Source organism: Mesoplodon bidens, assembly GCF_964165515.1.
Source record: "Mesoplodon bidens genome assembly, contig: HAP1_SCAFFOLD_172, whole genome shotgun sequence".
Taxonomy (NCBI): Eukaryota; Metazoa; Chordata; class Mammalia; order Artiodactyla; family Ziphiidae; genus Mesoplodon; species Mesoplodon bidens.
In genome coordinates this window covers 734,199-752,116 of record NW_027671505.1, presented here as the reverse complement: position 1 = coordinate 752,116, position 17,918 = coordinate 734,199, and the positions used below count along the sequence as shown (strand labels likewise).

Here is a 17,918-nt window from a genome sequence, read left to right as displayed (position 1 = left end):
CACATGACCACTGGGAGGTAGACAAAGCCCCGTTTGGCTTGGATCCTTCCCTAGAGAGGCAATTCCTACTTTCTCTAATAAAGGAAACCATACAACTCCAAACGAAATGCGATCTTGTGTTTTCTATGTCCGCTCGCCTGGTAGTGACTTGACAGTGACTTCTGTGGTGCGAATTGTGCTTTGGCCTGAGACCCCAGAATCAAAATTTTGTTGTACAAGATAGGTATTAAGTATCATTAAGCCATTCACTAGGGCTGGAAATAGATGCACTCTACAGAAATTTTCATTGCGAGGTTGCGAATCTTTTGAAATAAGATTTAATATGTAAATAGCTTGTGGAGAAGACAAGCTGGGGGAAGTGACTGTGTGATGTGTATACTTGCGTTGCTGAATTAATTACTTAACTCATCAAGTATTTATTGGCTGTCCGTTCTGTGCCTAGCACGAGGCTATGTTATTGAACAACCATCCTTTTCTCAGCAAAGCACTTTGGTTTGGTTATGGGCACTCTGTAGAAGGCAAGGATATAAGCACAAAAAAAGGTTTTCGTCGCTTGCTCGAAGGTCACACGTGCATAGCCACTGCCAGAAAGAGAAGCCTGTTTTCCCAGCAAGGCTTCTCCAGGGCACTTAGGGTGGAGGGAGGACAAGTCTGCGGCCGGGGCTGAGCTTCAGGCCATAGCTGGGGTCAGAGGTTCACCTTATGAAAACAGAAACTCTCTCTGGCTTGTAAGGAAATCAAACCATTGGGAGTTATTTTACTTTGTGTAGGATAAAACAGAACACGGGGGGATCAGGGTTGTCATTGGCTCAACAAAGGGACACAATCTTTATGGTAGAAGCAGCACCAACGAGGAGTCAGGAAATCTGAGTTCCTATCCTGTCTGGGCCACTGACTCTCTTGGGTCACTCTGCCTCTCTGTAATGGTACCTCGGTGGGCAGCCACGGGGTCCCCAACTGTAAAACCAATGGATTGGACCGCTGCAGTGATTCTTACCCTTGGTTGTATGTTGGGAGTTCCCTGGGGAGCTTCAAAACAAACAAACAAAAAAAAAAAAACATTGATAGCCTGACCCCAATCCCAGAGATTCTGATGACATTTAAGTGGGGTAAGCCCTCCAGCACAGGGAGTTTTAAAAATCTCACCCAATAATTCTACTGTGCAGCAGCCAAGTTGGAAAACCACTGGGCTAGGAGGTCGGGGGGGCCTCTTTCAGCCCCAGTATGCCATAACTTTACAGTGGAAGACAGTAGTTCTCAAACATTCACATGCATAAGGATCACCTGGGAAGCCTATTTAAAAAATAACATTTCTCACCATATGATAGCCCTTATACATGGACTCTAAAGTACGATGCAAATGAACATATCTGCAAAACAGAAACAGACTCCCAGACATAGAAGAGAGACTTGGGGTTTTCAGTGGGGTTGGGGGCATGGAAGGATTGGGAGTTTGGGATTAGCAGATACAAACTACAGGGTGGATAAACAGCAGGGTCCTACTGTAGAGCACAGAGAGCTATAGTCAGTATCCTGTGATCAACCATAATGGAAAAGAATAGGAAAAAGACTATACATGAAATATACAAAGAATACACATGAAACTGAATCAGAAATTAACAGAAGAAATTAACACAACAGAAAGGAACACAACATTGCAAATCAACTATACGTCAATAAAAAAGAAGGGGGGAAAGGAAAAAAATAGAAGCCAAGTTTGGGTTCCCTTTGTGGGGAGGGAGCACGCAGAAGAGGGGCTGGCAGGGTTCTATTCCTTGCTCTGGGTGGCAGCTACAAGGCTGCTCACTTTCTTGTTACTCATTAAGCTATATATTTATGGTTTGTGCACTTTCATGAATGTGTGTTATATTTCACAAGAAAAACAGTTTCTAAAACTGTAAAAAAATATAAATATAAATCGTTAGCCTCCTTGAAAAGAGAAAATGGGTGAGAAAATTCTCCATATCCTGGAAATGACTGTACCAATGGGACTCTGACAGGTAGCACTCTTTCTAAGTTCCTGCCAGCACTGTGCTATATACGCTGGGGGCACAGAGAACAGCAATCCCTATAGGATGCCTGCCCTTAGCAAGTACACGGTCCACTTCCAGGATTTTATCCCCAGGACATCATTCAGCAGAAGCGCCAAGATGATGGAGATTTGTAACAACAACAAGACTGGAAACCACCCAGATATTTACAAAAGCAGGAGGGTTTTCTCAACCTTTTGAGAAGAAAGACTATCCAGCCTACCCACACGTATACCCTGGCAGGGTCAGCCTGTTCCCTATGGACGTGGTGGTTGGTTTAGGGGGAGGCTGGTGAGCCTGCCCCAAGGTGGTGGGGGCTTGGAGGCTCAACAAAGGGGTGTGTGATGCGATTTTGACGGGTCACAAAGGGCTTGAGGTATAAATAGGGTCGGGTCAAGAGACTCTGGCAGAGTCCTGCAGGGAGGTGACGAGGTGCTTTCGTTCCCTCTCTCTCTCTCTCTCCGAGACTCAATTTGTGGCTGGTGGCTCTGTCTTGAACGAAGAGAGCCATGAGCAGTGAGAGTTTACCTCATTACACGGCCAATAGCTACTGTTCAGTGGGGGTGTCGAGGACCTCCATGGGGATCCTGCAACGACAACTGTACGAGGGAGGAGAGTATGACATTTTCAAGTACGCTCCCATGTTTGAGAGTGACTTTATCCAGGTCAGCAAGGAAGGAGAACTGATTTACCTAGACAACCGCGTCCGAACGGTGACTGTGGGCGTCGCATCCACCAGCCCCCTCTTCCCACTACCTGACGTCATGCTGCTGGCCCGACCAAGGAATGTCTGTGCCGGGATCACCAAGGGGAGAGGTTCCAAGCCCGTGAAGACCCTAGAGCTCACCAAGCTGCTCCCCTTGAAGTTTGTCAAGATCTCCATCCACAACCGGGAGAAACAGCAGCTGTGCCTGAATCTTGCTACCGGCCGGACTTTCTATCTGCAGCTGTGCCCCTCTTCCGACGCACAAGAAGACCTCTTTTCCTATTGGGAAAAGCTTGTCTATATCCTGAGACCACCGGTAGACAGTTACAGCAGTACCCCGATGTTCCAAACTGGAGATGCAGCGACTACAGAGGATGCCAAAATCCTAGTGGTAAGCACCGACAGGGACTCAAGAACACGGGGCAGGGCGCTTCGGGAGAGCAGGGCAAAGCTGGTCCTTCATAGCCTTTGGTGCTCTCTGAGACTCGCCTGGGAAATACATTCTACCGTTGAAAAGGGTCAGGGACAAACGAGCTATCACTACGGGAGTCACCACACTGGAGAGGTTCTGAGTGCTTCTCCACCTTGTCCCACGAGCCCGAATTTCAGACAGACCTTAGGTATCATCTCGGCTGCACTGGTCTCATCACCAGGGCTGTAATCCCTTCTACAGCATCCTGACTCTCTGGTCTCTTCCTGAACACTTACCCCAGCCCAGGTAGTCTCAGCAGGTGGGGAACATCATTCACAGTTAGGAAGTCCTTCCTTCATTGTGTCTCCCCGGGAGTCCGACACGCTGACTCAAATCAGCCCAACCCGTGGAGTCACCAAAATGTACAAGGTGTGCATCCCTTGACCCAGGAACCCCACTTCTAGGAATCTGTCCTGCAGAGAGAGAAGCACAAGGGTATAAAGTTAAAGTGTATATCATCATGGAGAATTGTATCAGTGCTCTCCCTGGCCCTGGGACTGTTCAAGTACAGTGGAGTGGCCGTTTGACAGGGGTGCAGTAGATGGGGTGTTGCATCCAATGGGAGCTTAGACTGGGTGATTTCAAAGGTTATTCTAAGTATAAGGCCTTGAGTTGCTCAGCTCCAGGATGAGAGAGGAGTGGACAGTTCTGAGCTCACTTTCTGTAATCTCTATCTTACCCGTCTCTCCTCCCCTTGGCTCAGACCACAGAGCTCCACAGAGAAAGGGATCAGGATGAGGTTGGGCTTCACAAGCTTCGTGACGTGACTGGAGCCACGTCTTGTGCTTATGTGGGGGGAGAGGGAATCCATCATGCCCCCCGTGGGTCACCTGCAGCCCTGAAAGGCGCCGAAGGATCGGCGGCAGGGATGACCGTGGGCCTGGCGGGAGCCACCATCGAGGATCCAGGAGAAAGCGGATCCGTCCAGGCCACTGCAGGTGCTGCCAGCCTATCCCTGCAGGACACAATCCTGGTCTCGGCGGGTGTTGCCAGCATATCCTCGACGGGGGCAGATGGTCCAGAGAGCAGCATGAGCATGGTGTTGCCAGCTGCAGTCACAACCAGCAAGCCTGCTGCTGGAAGAGCTGAAGGGAAAGTCGCAGCCCCCATGGTCTCCACCTTGCAGAGCGAAGGCTACACGTCTGAACGGGATGGAAGCCAGAAGGTCTCCCACCCCAGGGATGAAGCCTGGAAGGAAAAAAAGGAAAGAAGGACACGTCTTCATCGAGGAAAAGTTCCCATCACCACAGGACAGGTGAAGGTCACCACAGGACACGAGGGGACAAGACCCAGAAAGCATCCTCCCACTGGTCCTCATGCGGCCATGAAAACCCCAAAGTTGACAAAGGAGGGGAGGACAGCTCGCAGACGGAGGAAGAGCCAGCCCGCCACCAGTTCGGGGACTCTAAGTAAGACCGCCAGTGAGATCCTCTCAGTCTTTAGGCGCTTCAGTCATTCCCCATTCAGCAACAAGGCTCACACATGACCACTGGGAAGTAGACAAAGCCCCGGTTGGCTTGGATCCTTCCCTAGAGAGGCAATTCCTACTTTCTCTAATAAAGGAAACCATAAAACTCCAAACGAAATGCGATCTTGTGTTTTCTATGTCCCCTCGCCTGGTAGTGACTTGACAGTGACTTCTCTGGTGCGAATTGTGCTTTGGCCTGAGACCCCAGAATCAAAATTTTGTTGTACAAGATAGGTATTAAGTATCATTAAGCCATTCACTAGGGCTGGAAATAGATGCACTCTACAGAAATTTTCATTGCGAGGTTGCGAATCTTTTGAAATAAGATTTAATATGTAAATAGCTTGTGGAGAAGACAAGCTGGGGGAAGTGACTGTGTGATGTGTATACTTGCGTTGCTGAATTAATTACTTAACTCATCAAGTATTTATTGGCTGTCCGTTCTGTGCCTAGCACGAGGCTATGTTATTGAACAACCATCCTTTTCTCAGCAAAGCACTTTGGTTTGGTTATGGGCACTCTGTAGAAGGCAAGGATATAAGCACAGAAAAAGGTTTTCGTCGCTTGCTCGAAGGTCACACGTGCATAGCCACTGCCAGAAAGAGAAGCCTGTTTTCCCAGCAAGGCTTCTCCAGGGCACTTAGGGTGGAGGGAGGACAAGTCTGCGGCCGGGGCTGAGCTTCAGGCCATAGCTGGGGTCAGAGGTTCACCTTATGAAAACAGAAACTCTCTCTGGCTTGTAAGGAAATCAAACCATTGGGAGTTATTTTACTTTGTGTAGGATAAAACAGAACACGGGGGGATCAGGGTTGTCATTGGCTCAACAAAGGGACACAATCTTTATGGTAGAAGCAGCACCAACGAGGAGTCAGGAAATCTGAGTTCCTATCCTGTCTGGGCCACTGACTCTCTTGGGTCACTCTGCCTCTCTGTAATGGTACCTCGGTGGGCAGCCACGGGGTCCCCAACTGTAAAACCAATGGATTGGACCGCTGCAGTGATTCTTACCCTTGGTTGTATGTTGGGAGTTCCCTGGGGAGCTTCAAAACAAACAAACAAACAAAAAAAAACATTGATAGCCTGACCCCAATCCCAGAGATTCTGATGATATTTAAGTGGGGTAAGCCCTCCAGCACAGGGAGTTTTAAAAATCTCACACAATAATTCTACTGTGCAGCAGCCAAGTTGGAAAACCACTGGGCTAGGAGGTCTGGGGGGCCTCTTTCAGCCCCAGTATGCCATAACTTTACAGTGGAAGACAGTAGTTCTCAAACATTCACATGCATAAGGATCACCTGGGAAGCCTATTTAAAAAATAACATTTCTCACCATGTGATAGGCCTTATACATTGACTCTAAAGTACGATGCAAATGAACATATCTGCAAAACAGAAACAGACTCCCAGACATAGAAGAGAGACTTGGGGTTTTCAGTGGGGTTGGGGGCAGGGAAGGATTGGGAGTTTGGGATTAGCAGATACAAACTACAGGGTGGATAAACAGCAGGGTCCTACTGTAGAGCACAGAGAGCTATAGTCAGTATCCTGTGATCAACCATAATGGAAAAGAATAGGAAAAAGACTATACATGAAATATACAAAGAATACACATGAAACTGAATCAGAAATTAACAGAAGAAATTAACACAACAGAAAGGAACACAACATTGCAAATCAACTATACGTCAATAAAAAAGAAGGGGGGAAAGGAAAAAAATAGAAGCCTAGTTTGGGTTCCCTTTGTGGGGAGGGAGCACGCAGAAGAGGGGCTGGCAGGGTTCTATTCCTTGCTCTGGGTGGCAGCTACAAGGCTGCTCACTTTCTTGTTACTCATTAAGCTATATATTTATGGTTTGTGCACTTTCATGAATGTGTGTTATATTTCACAAGAAAAACAGTTTCTAAAACTGTAAAAAAATATAAATATAAAACGTTAGCCTCCTTGAAAAGAAAAAATGGGTGAGAAAATTCTCCATATCCTGGAAATGACTGTACCAATGGGACTCTGACAGGTAGCACTCTTTCTAAGTTCCTGCCAGCACTGTGCTATATACGCTGGGGGCACAGAGAACAGCAATCCCCATAGGATGCCTGCCCTTAGCAAGTACACGGTCCACTTCCAGGATTTTATCCCCAGGACATCATTCAGCAGAAGCGCCAAGATGATGGAGATTTGTAACAACAACAAGACAGGAAACCACCCAGATATTTACAAAAGCAGGAGGGTTTTCTCAACCTTTTGAGTAGAAAGACTATCCAGCCTACCAACACATATACCCTGGCAGGGTCAGCCTGTTCCCTATGGACGTGGTGGTTGGTTTAGGGGGAGGCTGGTGAGCCTGCCCCAAGGGGGTGGGGGCTTGGAGGCTCAACAAAGGGGTGTGTGATGCGATGGTGACGGGTCACAAAGGGCTTGCGGTATAAATAGGGTCGGGTCAAGAGACTCTGGCAGAGTCCTGCAGGGAGGTGACGAGGTGCTTTCGTTCCCTCTCTCTCTCTCTCTCCGAGACTCAATTTGTGGCTGGTGGCTCTGTCTTGAACGAAGAGAGCCATGAGCAGTGAAAGTTTACCTCATTACACGGCCAATAGCTACTGTTCAGTGGGGGTGTCGAGGACCTCCATGGGGATCCTGCAACGACAACTGTACGAGGGAGGAGAGTATGACATTTTCAAGTACGCTCCCATGTTTGAGAGTGACTTTATCCAGGTCAGCAAGGAAGGAGAACTGATTTACCTAGACAACCGCGTCCGAACGGTGACTGTGGGCGTCGCATCCACCAGCCCCCTCTTCCCACTACCTGACGTCATGCTGCTGGCCCGACCAAGGAATGTCTGTGCCGGGATCACCAAGGGGAGAGGTTCCAAGCCCGTGAAGACCCTAGAGCTCACCAAGCTGCTCCCCTTGAAGTTTGTCAAGATCTCCATCCACAACCGGGAGAAACAGCAGCTGTGCCTGAATCTTGCTACCGGCCGGACTTTCTATCTGCAGCTGTGCCCCTCTTCCGACGCACAAGAAGACCTCTTTTCCTATTGGGAAAAGCTTGTCTATATCCTGAGACCACCGGTAGACAGTTACAGCAGTACCCCGATGTTCCAAACTGGAGATGCAGCGACTACAGAGGATGCCAAAATCCTAGTGGTAAGCACCGACAGGGACTCAAGAACACGGGGCAGGGCGCTTCGGGAGAGCAGGGCAAAGCTGGTCCTTCATAGCCTTTGGTGCTCTCTGAGACTCGCCTGGGAAATACATTCTACCGTTGAAAAGGGTCAGGGACAAACGAGCTATCACTACGGGAGTCACCACACTGGAGAGGTTCTGAGTGCTTCTCCACCTTGTCCCACGAGCCCGAATTTCAGACAGACCTTAGGTATCATCTCGGCTGCACTGGTCTCATCACCAGGGCTGTAATCCCTTCTACAGCATCCTGACTCTCTGGTCTCTTCCTGAACACTTACCCCAGCCCAGGTAGTCTCAGCAGGTGGGGAACATCATTCACAGTTAGGAAGTCCTTCCTTCATTGTGTCTCCCCGGGAGTCCGACACGCTGACTCAAATCAGCCCAACCCGTGGAGTCACCAAAATGTACAAGGTGTGCATCCCTTGAACCAGGAACCCCACTTCTAGGAATCTGTCCTGCAGAGAGAGAAGCACAAGGGTATAAAGTTAAAGTGTATATCATCATGGAGAATTGTATCAGTGCTCTCCCTGACCCTGGGACTGTTCAAGTAAAGTGGAGTGGCCGTTTGACAGGGGTGCAGTAGATGGGGTGTTGCATCCAATGGGAGCTTAGACTGGGTGATTTCAAAGGTTATTCTAAGTATAAGGCCTTGAGTTGCTCAGCTCCAGGATGAGAGAGGAGTGGACAGTTCTGAGCTCACTTTCTGTAATCTCTATCTTACCCGTCTCTCCTCCCCTTGGCTCAGACCACAGAGCTCCACAGAGAAAGGGATCAGGATGAGGTTGGGCTTCACAAGCTTCGTGACGTGACTGGAGCCACGTCTTGTGCTTATGTGGGGGGAGAGGGAATCCATCATGCCCCCCGTGGGTCACCTGCAGCCCTGAAAGGCGCCGAAGGATCGGCGGCAGGGATGACCGTGGGCCTGGCGGGAGCCACCATCGAGGATCCAGGAGAAAGCGGATCCGTCCAGGCCACTGCAGGTGCTGCCAGCCTATCCCTGCAGGACACAATCCTGGTCTCGGCGGGTGTTGCCAGCATATCCTCGACGGGGGCAGATGGTCCAGAGAGCAGCATGAGCATGGTGTTGCCAGCTGCAGTCACAACCAGCAAGCCTGCTGCTGGAAGAGCTGAAGGGAAAGTCGCAGCCCCCATGGTCTCCACCTTGCAGAGCGAAGGCTACACGTCTGAACGGGATGGAAGCCAGAAGGTCTCCCACCCCAGGGATGAAGCCTGGAAGGAAAAAAAGGAAAGAAGGACACGTCTTCATCGAGGAAAAGTTCCCATCACCACAGGACAGGTGAAGGTCACCACAGGACACGAGGGGACAAGACCCAGAAAGCATCCTCCCACTGGTCCTCATGCGGCCATGAAAACCCCAAAGTTGACAAAGGAGGGGAGGACAGCTCGCAGACGGAGGAAGAGCCAGCCCGCCACCAGTTCGGGGACTCTAAGTAAGACCGCCAGTGAGATCCTCTCCGTCTTTAGGCGCTTCAGTCATTCCCCATTCAGCAACAAGGCTCACACATGACCACTGGGAAGTAGACAAAGCCCCGGTTGGCTTGGATCCTTCCCTAGAGAGGCAATTCCTACTTTCTCTAATAAAGGAAACCATAAAACTCCAAACGAAATGCGATCTTGTGTTTTCTATGTCCCCTCGCCTGGTAGTGACTTGACAGTGACTTCTGTGGTGCGAATTGTGCTTTGGCCTGAGACCCCAGAATCAAAATTTTGTTGTACAAGATAGGTATTAAGTATCATTAAGCCATTCACTAGGGCTGGAAATAGATGCACTCTACAGAAATTTTCATTGCGAGGTTGCGAATCTTTTGAAATAAGATTTAATATGTAAATAGCTTGTGGAGAAGACAAGCTGGGGGAAGTGACTGTGTGATGTGTATACTTGCGTTGCTGAATTAATTACTTAACTCATCAAGTATTTATTGGCTGTCCATTCTGTGCCTAGCACGAGGCTATGTTATTGAACAACCATCCTTTTCTCAGCAAAGCACTTTGGTTTGGTTATGGGCACTCTGTAGAAGGCAAGGATATAAGCACAGAAAAAGGTTTTCGTCGCTTGCTCGAAGGTCACACGTGCATAGCCACTGCCAGAAAGAGAAGCCTGTTTTCCCAGCAAGGCTTCTCCAGGGCACTTAGGGTGGAGGGAGGACAAGTCTGCGGCCGGGGCTGAGCTTCAGGCCATAGCTGGGGTCAGAGGTTCACCTTATGAAAACAGAAACTCTCTCTGGCTTGTAAGGAAATCAAACCATTGGGAGTTATTTTACTTTGTGTAGGATAAAACAGAACACGGGGGGATCAGTGTTGTCATTGGCTCAACAAAGGGACACAATCTTTATGGTAGAAGCAGCACCAACGAGGAGTCAGGAAATCTGAGTTCCTATCCTGTCTGGGCCACTGAGTCTCTTGGGTCACTCTGCCTCTCTGTAATGGTACCTCGGTGGGCAGCCACGGGGTCCCCAACTGTAAAACCAATGGATTGGACCGCTGCAGTGATTCTTACCCTTGGTTGTATGTTGGGAGTTCCCTGGGGAGCTTCAAAACAAACAAACAAACAAAAAAAAACATTGATAGCCTGACCCCAATCCCAGAGATTCTGATGATATTTAAGTGGGGTAAGCCCTCCAGCACAGGGAGTTTTAAAAATCTCACACAATAATTCTACTGAGCAGCAGCCAAGTTGGAAAACCACTGGGCTAGGAGGTCTGGGGGGCCTCTTTCAGCCCCAGTATGCCATAACTTTACAGTGGAAGACAGTAGTTCTCAAACATTCACATGCATAAGGATCACCTGGGAAGCCTATTTAAAAAATAACATTTCTCACCATGTGATAGGCCTTATACATGGACTCTAAAGTACGATGCAAATGAACATATCTGCAAAACAGAAACAGACTCCCAGACATAGAAGAGAGACTTGGGGTTTTCAGTGGGGTTGGGGGCAGGGAAGGATTGGGAGTTTGGGATTAGCAGATACAAACTACAGGGTGGATAAACAGCAGGGTCCTACTGTAGAGCACAGAGAGCTATAGTCAGTATCCTGTGATCAACCATAATGGAAAAGAATAGGAAAAAGACTATACATGAAATATACAAAGAATACACATGAAACTGAATCAGAAATTAACAGAAGAAATTAACACAACAGAAAGGAACACAACATTGCAAATCAACTATACGTCAATAAAAAAGAAGGGGGGAAAGGAAAAAAATAGAAGCCTAGTTTGGGTTCCCTTTGTGGGGAGGGAGCACGCAGAAGAGGGGCTGGCAGGGTTCTATTCCTTGCTCTGGGTGGCAGCTACAAGGCTGCTCACTTTCTTGTTACTCATTAAGCTATATATTTATGGTTTGTGCACTTTCATGAATGTGTGTTATATTTCACAAGAAAAACAGTTTCTAAAACTGTAAAAAAATATAAATATAAAACGTTAGCCTCCTTGAAAAGAGAAAATGGGTGAGAAAATTCTCCATATCCTGGAAATGACTGTACCAATGGGACTCTGACAGGTAGCACTCTTTCTAAGTTCCTGCCAGCACTGTGCTATATACGCTGGGGGCACAGAGAACAGCAATCCCCATAGGATGCCTGCCCTTAGCAAGTACACGGTCCACTTCCAGGATTTTATCCCCAGGACATCATTCAGCAGAAGCGCCAAGATGATGGAGATTTGTAACAACAACAAGACAGGAAACCACCCAGATATTTACAAAAGCAGGAGGGTTTTCTCAACCTTTTGAGTAGAAAGACTATCCAGCCTACCAACACATATACCCTGGCAGGGTCAGCCTGTTCCCTATGGACGTGGTGGTTGGTTTAGGGGGAGGCTGGTGAGCCTGCCCCAAGGGGGTGGGGGCTTGGAGGCTCAACAAAGGGGTGTGTGATGCGATGGTGACGGGTCACAAAGGGCTTGCGGTATAAATAGGGTCGGGTCAAGAGACTCTGGCAGAGTCCTGCAGGGAGGTGACGAGGTGCTTTCGTTCCCTCTCTCTCTCTCTCTCCGAGACTCAATTTGTGGCTGGTGGCTCTGTCTTGAACGAAGAGAGCCATGAGCAGTGAAAGTTTACCTCATTACACGGCCAATAGCTACTGTTCAGTGGGGGTGTCGAGGACCTCCATGGGGATCCTGCAACGACAACTGTACGAGGGAGGAGAGTATGACATTTTCAAGTACGCTCCCATGTTTGAGAGTGACTTTATCCAGGTCAGCAAGGAAGGAGAACTGATTTACCTAGACAACCGCGTCCGAACGGTGACTGTGGGCGTCGCATCCACCAGCCCCCTCTTCCCACTACCTGACGTCATGCTGCTGGCCCGACCAAGGAATGTCTGTGCCGGGATCACCAAGGGGAGAGGTTGCAAGCCCGTGAAGACCCTAGAGCTCACCAAGCTGCTCCCCTTGAAGTTTGTCAAGATCTCCATCCACAACCGGGAGAAACAGCAGCTGTGCCTGAATCTTGCTACCGGCCGGACTTTCTATCTGCAGCTGTGCCCCTCTTCCGACGCACAAGAAGACCTCTTTTCCTACTGGGAAAAGCTTGTCTATATCCTGAGACCACCGGTAGACAGTTACAGCAGTACCCCGATGTTCCAAACTGGAGATGCAGCGACTACAGAGGATGCCAAAATCCTAGTGGTAAGCACCGACAGGGACTCAAGAACACGGGGCAGGGCGCTTCGGGAGAGCAGGGCAAAGCTGGTCCTTCATAGCCTTTGGTGCTCTCTGAGACTCGCCTGGGAAATACCTTCTACCGTTGAAAAGGGTCAGGGACAAACGAGCTATCACTACGGGAGTCACCACACTGGAGAGGTTCTGAGTGCTTCTCCACCTTGTCCCACGAGGCCGAATTTCAGACAGACCTTAGGTATCATCTCGGCTGCACTGGTCTCATCACCAGGGCTGTAATCCCTTCTACAGCATCCTGACTGTCTAGTCTCTTCCTGAACACTTACCCCAGCCCAGGTAGTCTCAGCAGGTGGGGAACATCATTCACAGTTAGGAAGTCCTTCCTTCATTGTGTCTCCCCGGGACTCCGACACGCTGACTCAAATCAGCCCAACCCGTGGAGTCACAAAAATGTACAAGGTGTGCATCCCTTGACCCAGGAACCCCACTTCTAGGAATCTGTCCTGCAGAGAGAGAAGCACAAGGGTATAAAGTTAAAGTGTATATCATCATGGAGAATTGTATCAGTGCTCTCCCGGACCCTGAGACTGTTCAAGTAAAGTGGAGAGGCCGTTTGACAGGGGTGCAGTAGATGGGGTCTTGCATCCAATGGGAGCTTAGACGGGGTGATTTCAAAGGTTATTCTAAGTATAAGGCCTTGAGTTGCTCAGCTCCAGGATGAGAGAGGAGCGGACAGTTCTGAGCTCACTTTCTGTCATCTCTATCTTACCTGTCTCTCCTCCCCTTGGCTCAGACCACAGAGCTCCACAGAGAAAGGGATCAGGATGTGTTTGGGCTTCACAAGCTTCGTGACGTGACTGGAGCCACGTCTTGTGCTTATGTGGGGGGAGAGGGAATCGATCATGCCCCCATGGATCAACTGCAGCCCTGAAAGGCGCTAAAGGATCGGTGGCATGGATGACCGTGGGCCTGGCGGGAGCCACCATCGAGGATCCAGGAGAAAGCGGATCCGGCCAGGCCACCGCAGGTGCTGCCAGCCTATCCCTGCAGGACACGAACCTGCTCTCGGCGGGTGTTGCCAGCACATCCTCGACGGGGGCAGATGGTCCAGAGAGCAGCATGATCATGGTGTTGCCAGCTGCAGTCACAACCAGCAAGCCTGCTGCTGGAAGAGCTGAAGGGAAGGTCGCAGCCACCGTGGTCTCCACCTTTCAGAGCAAAGGCTACACGTCTGAACGGGATGGAAGCCAGAAGGTCTCCCACCCCAGGGATGAAGCCTGGAAGGAAAAAATGGAAAGAAGGACCCGTCTTCATCGAGGAAAAGTTCCCATCACCGCAGGACAGGTGAAGGTCACCACAGGACACGAGGGGCAAGACCCAGAATGCATCCTCCCACTGGTCCTCATGCGGCCATGAAAACCCCAAAGTTGACAAAGGAGGGGAGGACAGCTCGCAGACGGAGGAAGAGCCAGCCCGCCACTAGTTCGGGGACTCTAAGTAAGACCGCCAGTGAGATCCGCTCCATCTTTAGGCGCTTCAGTCATTCCCCATTCAGCACCAAGGCTCACACTTGACCACTGGGAGGTAGACAAAGCCCCGGTTGGCTTGGATCCTTCCCTAGAGAGGCAATTCCTACTTTCTCTAATAAAGGAAACCATACAACTCCAAAAGAAATGCGATCTTGTGTTTTCTATGTCCCCTCGCCTGGTAGTGACTTGACAGTGACTTCTGTGGTGCGAATTGTGCTTTGGCCTGAGACCCCAGAATCAAAATTTTGTTGTACAAGATAGGTATTAAGTATCATTAAGCCATTCACTAGGGCTGGAAATAGATGCACTCTACAGAAATTTTCATTGCGAGGTTGCGAATCTTTTGAAATAAGATTTAATATGTAAATAGTTTGGGGAGAAGACAAGCTGGGGGAAGTGACTGTGTGATGTGTATACTTGCGTTGCTGAATTAATTACTTAACTCATCAAGTATTTATTGGCTGTCCGTGCTGTGCCTAGCACGAGGCTATGTTATTGAACAACCATCCTTTTCTCAGCAAAGCACTTTGCTTTGGTTATGGGCACTCTGTAGAAGGCAAGGAAATAAGCACAGAAAAAGGTTTTCGTCGCTTGCTCGAAGGTCACACGTGCATAGCCACTGCCAGAAAGAGAAGCCTGTTTTCCCAGCAAGGCTTCTCCAGGGCACTTAGGGTGGAGGGAGGACAAGTCTGCGGCCGGGGCAGAGCTTCAGGCCATAGCTGGGGTCAGAGGTTCACCTTATGAAAACAGAAACTCTCTCTGGCTTGTAAGGAAATCAAACCATTGGGAGTTATTTTACTTTGTGTAGGATAAAACAGAACACGGGGGGATCAGGGTTGTCATTGGCTCAACAAAGGGACACAATCTTTATGGTAGAAGCAGCACCAACGAGGAGTCAGGAAATCTGAGTTCCTATCCTGTCTGGGCCACTGACTCTCTTGGGTCACTCTGCCACTCTGTAATGGTACCTCGGTGGGCAGCCACGGGGTCCCCAACTGTAAAACCAATGGATTGGACCGCTGCAGTGATTCTTACCCTTGGTTGTATGTTGGGAGTTCCCTGGGGAGCTTCAAAACAAACAAACAAACAAACAAAAAAACATTGATAGCCTGACCCCAATCCCAGAGATTCTGAAGACATTTAAGTGGGGTAAGCCCTCCAGCACTTGGTGTTTTAAAAATCTCACCCAATAATTCTACTGTGCAGCAGCCAAGTTGGAAAACCACTGGGCTAGGAGGTCTGGGGGGCCTCTTTCAGCCCCAGTATGCCATAACTTTACAGTGGAAGACAGTAGTTCTCAAACATTCACATGCATAAGGATGACCTGGGAAGCCTGTTTAAAAAATAACATTTCTCACCATATGATAGCCCTTATACATGGACTCTAAAGTACGATGCAAATGAACATATCTGCAAAACAGAAACAGACTCCCAGACATAGAAGAGAGACTTGGGGTTTTCAGTGAGGTTGGGGGCAGGGAAGGATTGGGAGTTTGGGATTAGCAGATACAAACTACAGGGTGGATAAACAGCAGGGTCCTACTGTAGAGCAGAGAGAGCTATAGTCAGTATCCTGTGATCAACCATAATGGAAAAGAATAGGAAAAAGACTATACATGAAATATACAAAGAATACACATGAAACTGAATCAGAAATTAACAGAAGAAATTAACACAATTGAAAGGAACACAACATTGCAAATCAACTATACGTCAATAAAAAAGAAGGGGGGAAAGGAAAAAAATAGAAGCCAAGGTTCGGTTCCCTTTGTGGGGAGGGAGCACGCAGAAGAGGGGCTGGCAGGGTTCTATTCCTTGTTCTGGGTGGCAGCTACAAGGCTGCTCACTTTCTTGTTACTCATTAAGCTATATATTTATGGTTTGTGCACTTTCATGAATGTGTGTTATATTTCACAAGAAAAACAGTTTCTAAAACTGTAAAAAAATATAAATATAAAACGTTAGCCTCCTTGAAAAGAGAAAATGGGTGAGAAAATTCTCCATATCCTGGAAATGACAGTACCAATGGGACTCTGACACGTAGCACTCTTTCTAAGTTCCTGCCACCACTGTGCTATATACGCTGGGGGCACAGAGAACAGCAATCCCCATAGGATGCCTGCCCTTAGCAAGTACACGGTCCACTTCCAGGATTTTATCCCCAGGACATCATTCAGCAGAAGCGCCAAGATGATGGAGATTTGTAACAACAACAAGACTGGAAACCACCCAGATATTTACAAAAGCAGGAGGGTTTTCTCAACCTTTTGAGTAGAAAGACTATCCAGCCTACCCACACGTATACCATGGCAGGGTCAGCCTGTTCCCTATGGACGTGGTGGTTGGTTTAGGGGGAGGCTGGTGAGCCTGCCCCAAAGGGGTGGGGGCTTGGAGGCTCAACAAAGGGGTGTGTGATGCGATATTGACGGGTCACAAAGGGCTTGCGGTATAAATAGGGTCGGGTCAAGAGACTCTGGCAGAGTCCTGCAGGGAGGTGACGAGGTGCTTTCGTTCCCTCTCTCTCTCTCTCTCCGAGACTCAATTTGTAGCTGGTGGCTCTCTCTTGAACGAAGAGAGCCATGAGCAGTGAGAGTTTACCTCATTACACGGCCAATAGCTACAGTTCAGTGGGAGTGTCGAGGACCTCCATGGGGGTCCTGCAACGACAACTGTACGAGGGAGGAGAGTATGACATTTTCAAGTACGCTCCCATGTTTGAGAGCGACTTTATCCAGGTCAGCAAGGAAGGAGAACTGATTGACCTAGACAACCGCGTCCGAACGGTGACTGTGGGCGTCGCATCCACCAGCCCCCTCTTCCCACTACCTGACGTCATGCTGCTGGCCCGACCAAGGAAAGTCTGTGCCGGGATCACCAAGGGGAGACGTTGCAAGCCCGTGAAGACCCTAGAGCTCACCAAGCTGCTCCCCTTGAAGTTTGTCAAGATCTCCATCCACAACCGGGAGAAACAGCAGCTGTGCCTGAATCTTGCTACCGGCCGGACTTTCTATCTGCAGCTGTGCCCCTCTTCCGACGCACAAGAAGACCTCTTTTCCTACTGGGAAAAGCTTGTCTATATCCTGAGACCACCGGTAGACAGTTACAGCAGTACCCCGATGTTCCAAACTGGAGATGCAGCGACTACAGAGGATGCCAAAATCCTAGTGGTAAGCACCGACAGGGACTCAAGAACACGGAGCAGGGCGCTTCGGGAGAGCAGGGCAAAACTGGTCCTTCATAGCCTTTGGTGCTCTCTGAGACTCGCCTGGGAAATAACTTCTACCGTTGAAAAGGGTCAGGGAGAAACGAGCTATCACTACGGGAGTCACCGCACGGGAGAGGTTCCGAGTGCTTCTCCACCTTGTCCCACGAGGCCGAGTTTCAGAGAGACCTTAGGTATCATCTCGGCTGCACTGGTCTCATCACCAGGGCTGTAATCCCTTCTACAGCATCCTGACTGTCTGGTCTCTTCCTGAACACTTACCCCAGCCCAGGTAGTCTCAGCAGGTGGGGAACATCATTCACAGTTAGGAAGTCCTTCCTTCATTGTGTCTCCAAGGGACTCCGACACGCTGACTCAAATCAGCCCAACCCGTGGAGTCACCAAAATGTACAAGGTGTGCATCCCTTGACCCAGGAACCCCACTTCTAGGAATATGTCCTGCAGAGAGAGAAGCACAAGGGTATAAAGTTAAAGTGTATATCATCATGGAGAATTGTATCAGTGCTCTCCCTGACCCTGGAAATGTTCAAGTAAAGTGGAGTGGCCGTTTGACAGGGGTGCAGTAGATGGGGTCTTGCATCCAATGGGAGCTTAGACTGGGTGATTTCAAAGGTTATTCTAAGTATAAGGCCTTGAGTTGCTCAGCTCCAGGATGAGAGAGGAGCGGACAGTTC

The 17,918-nt window shown here is 49.1% G+C and overlaps 1 protein-coding gene across 1 annotated transcript in view; it reads left to right on the top strand.

The window, feature by feature from the left end:
* The window catches only part of LOC308611284 (uncharacterized protein), a gene marked incomplete at both ends in the record, with an annotated part of 64,578 nt that extends 47,990 nt beyond the window's left edge, over positions 1-16,588 (top strand). The window contains 5 exons of the mRNA XM_081260127.1: positions 2,534-3,127; positions 3,912-4,082; positions 7,221-7,814; positions 8,599-8,769; positions 16,571-16,588. Of these exons, the coding sequence (XP_081116253.1) occupies positions 2,534-3,127; positions 3,912-4,082; positions 7,221-7,814; positions 8,599-8,769; positions 16,571-16,588 (1,548 nt within the window). The remainder of the gene's footprint in view (positions 1-2,533; positions 3,128-3,911; positions 4,083-7,220; positions 7,815-8,598; positions 8,770-16,570) is intronic.
* Positions 16,589-17,918: the final 1,330 nt, after the last annotated feature.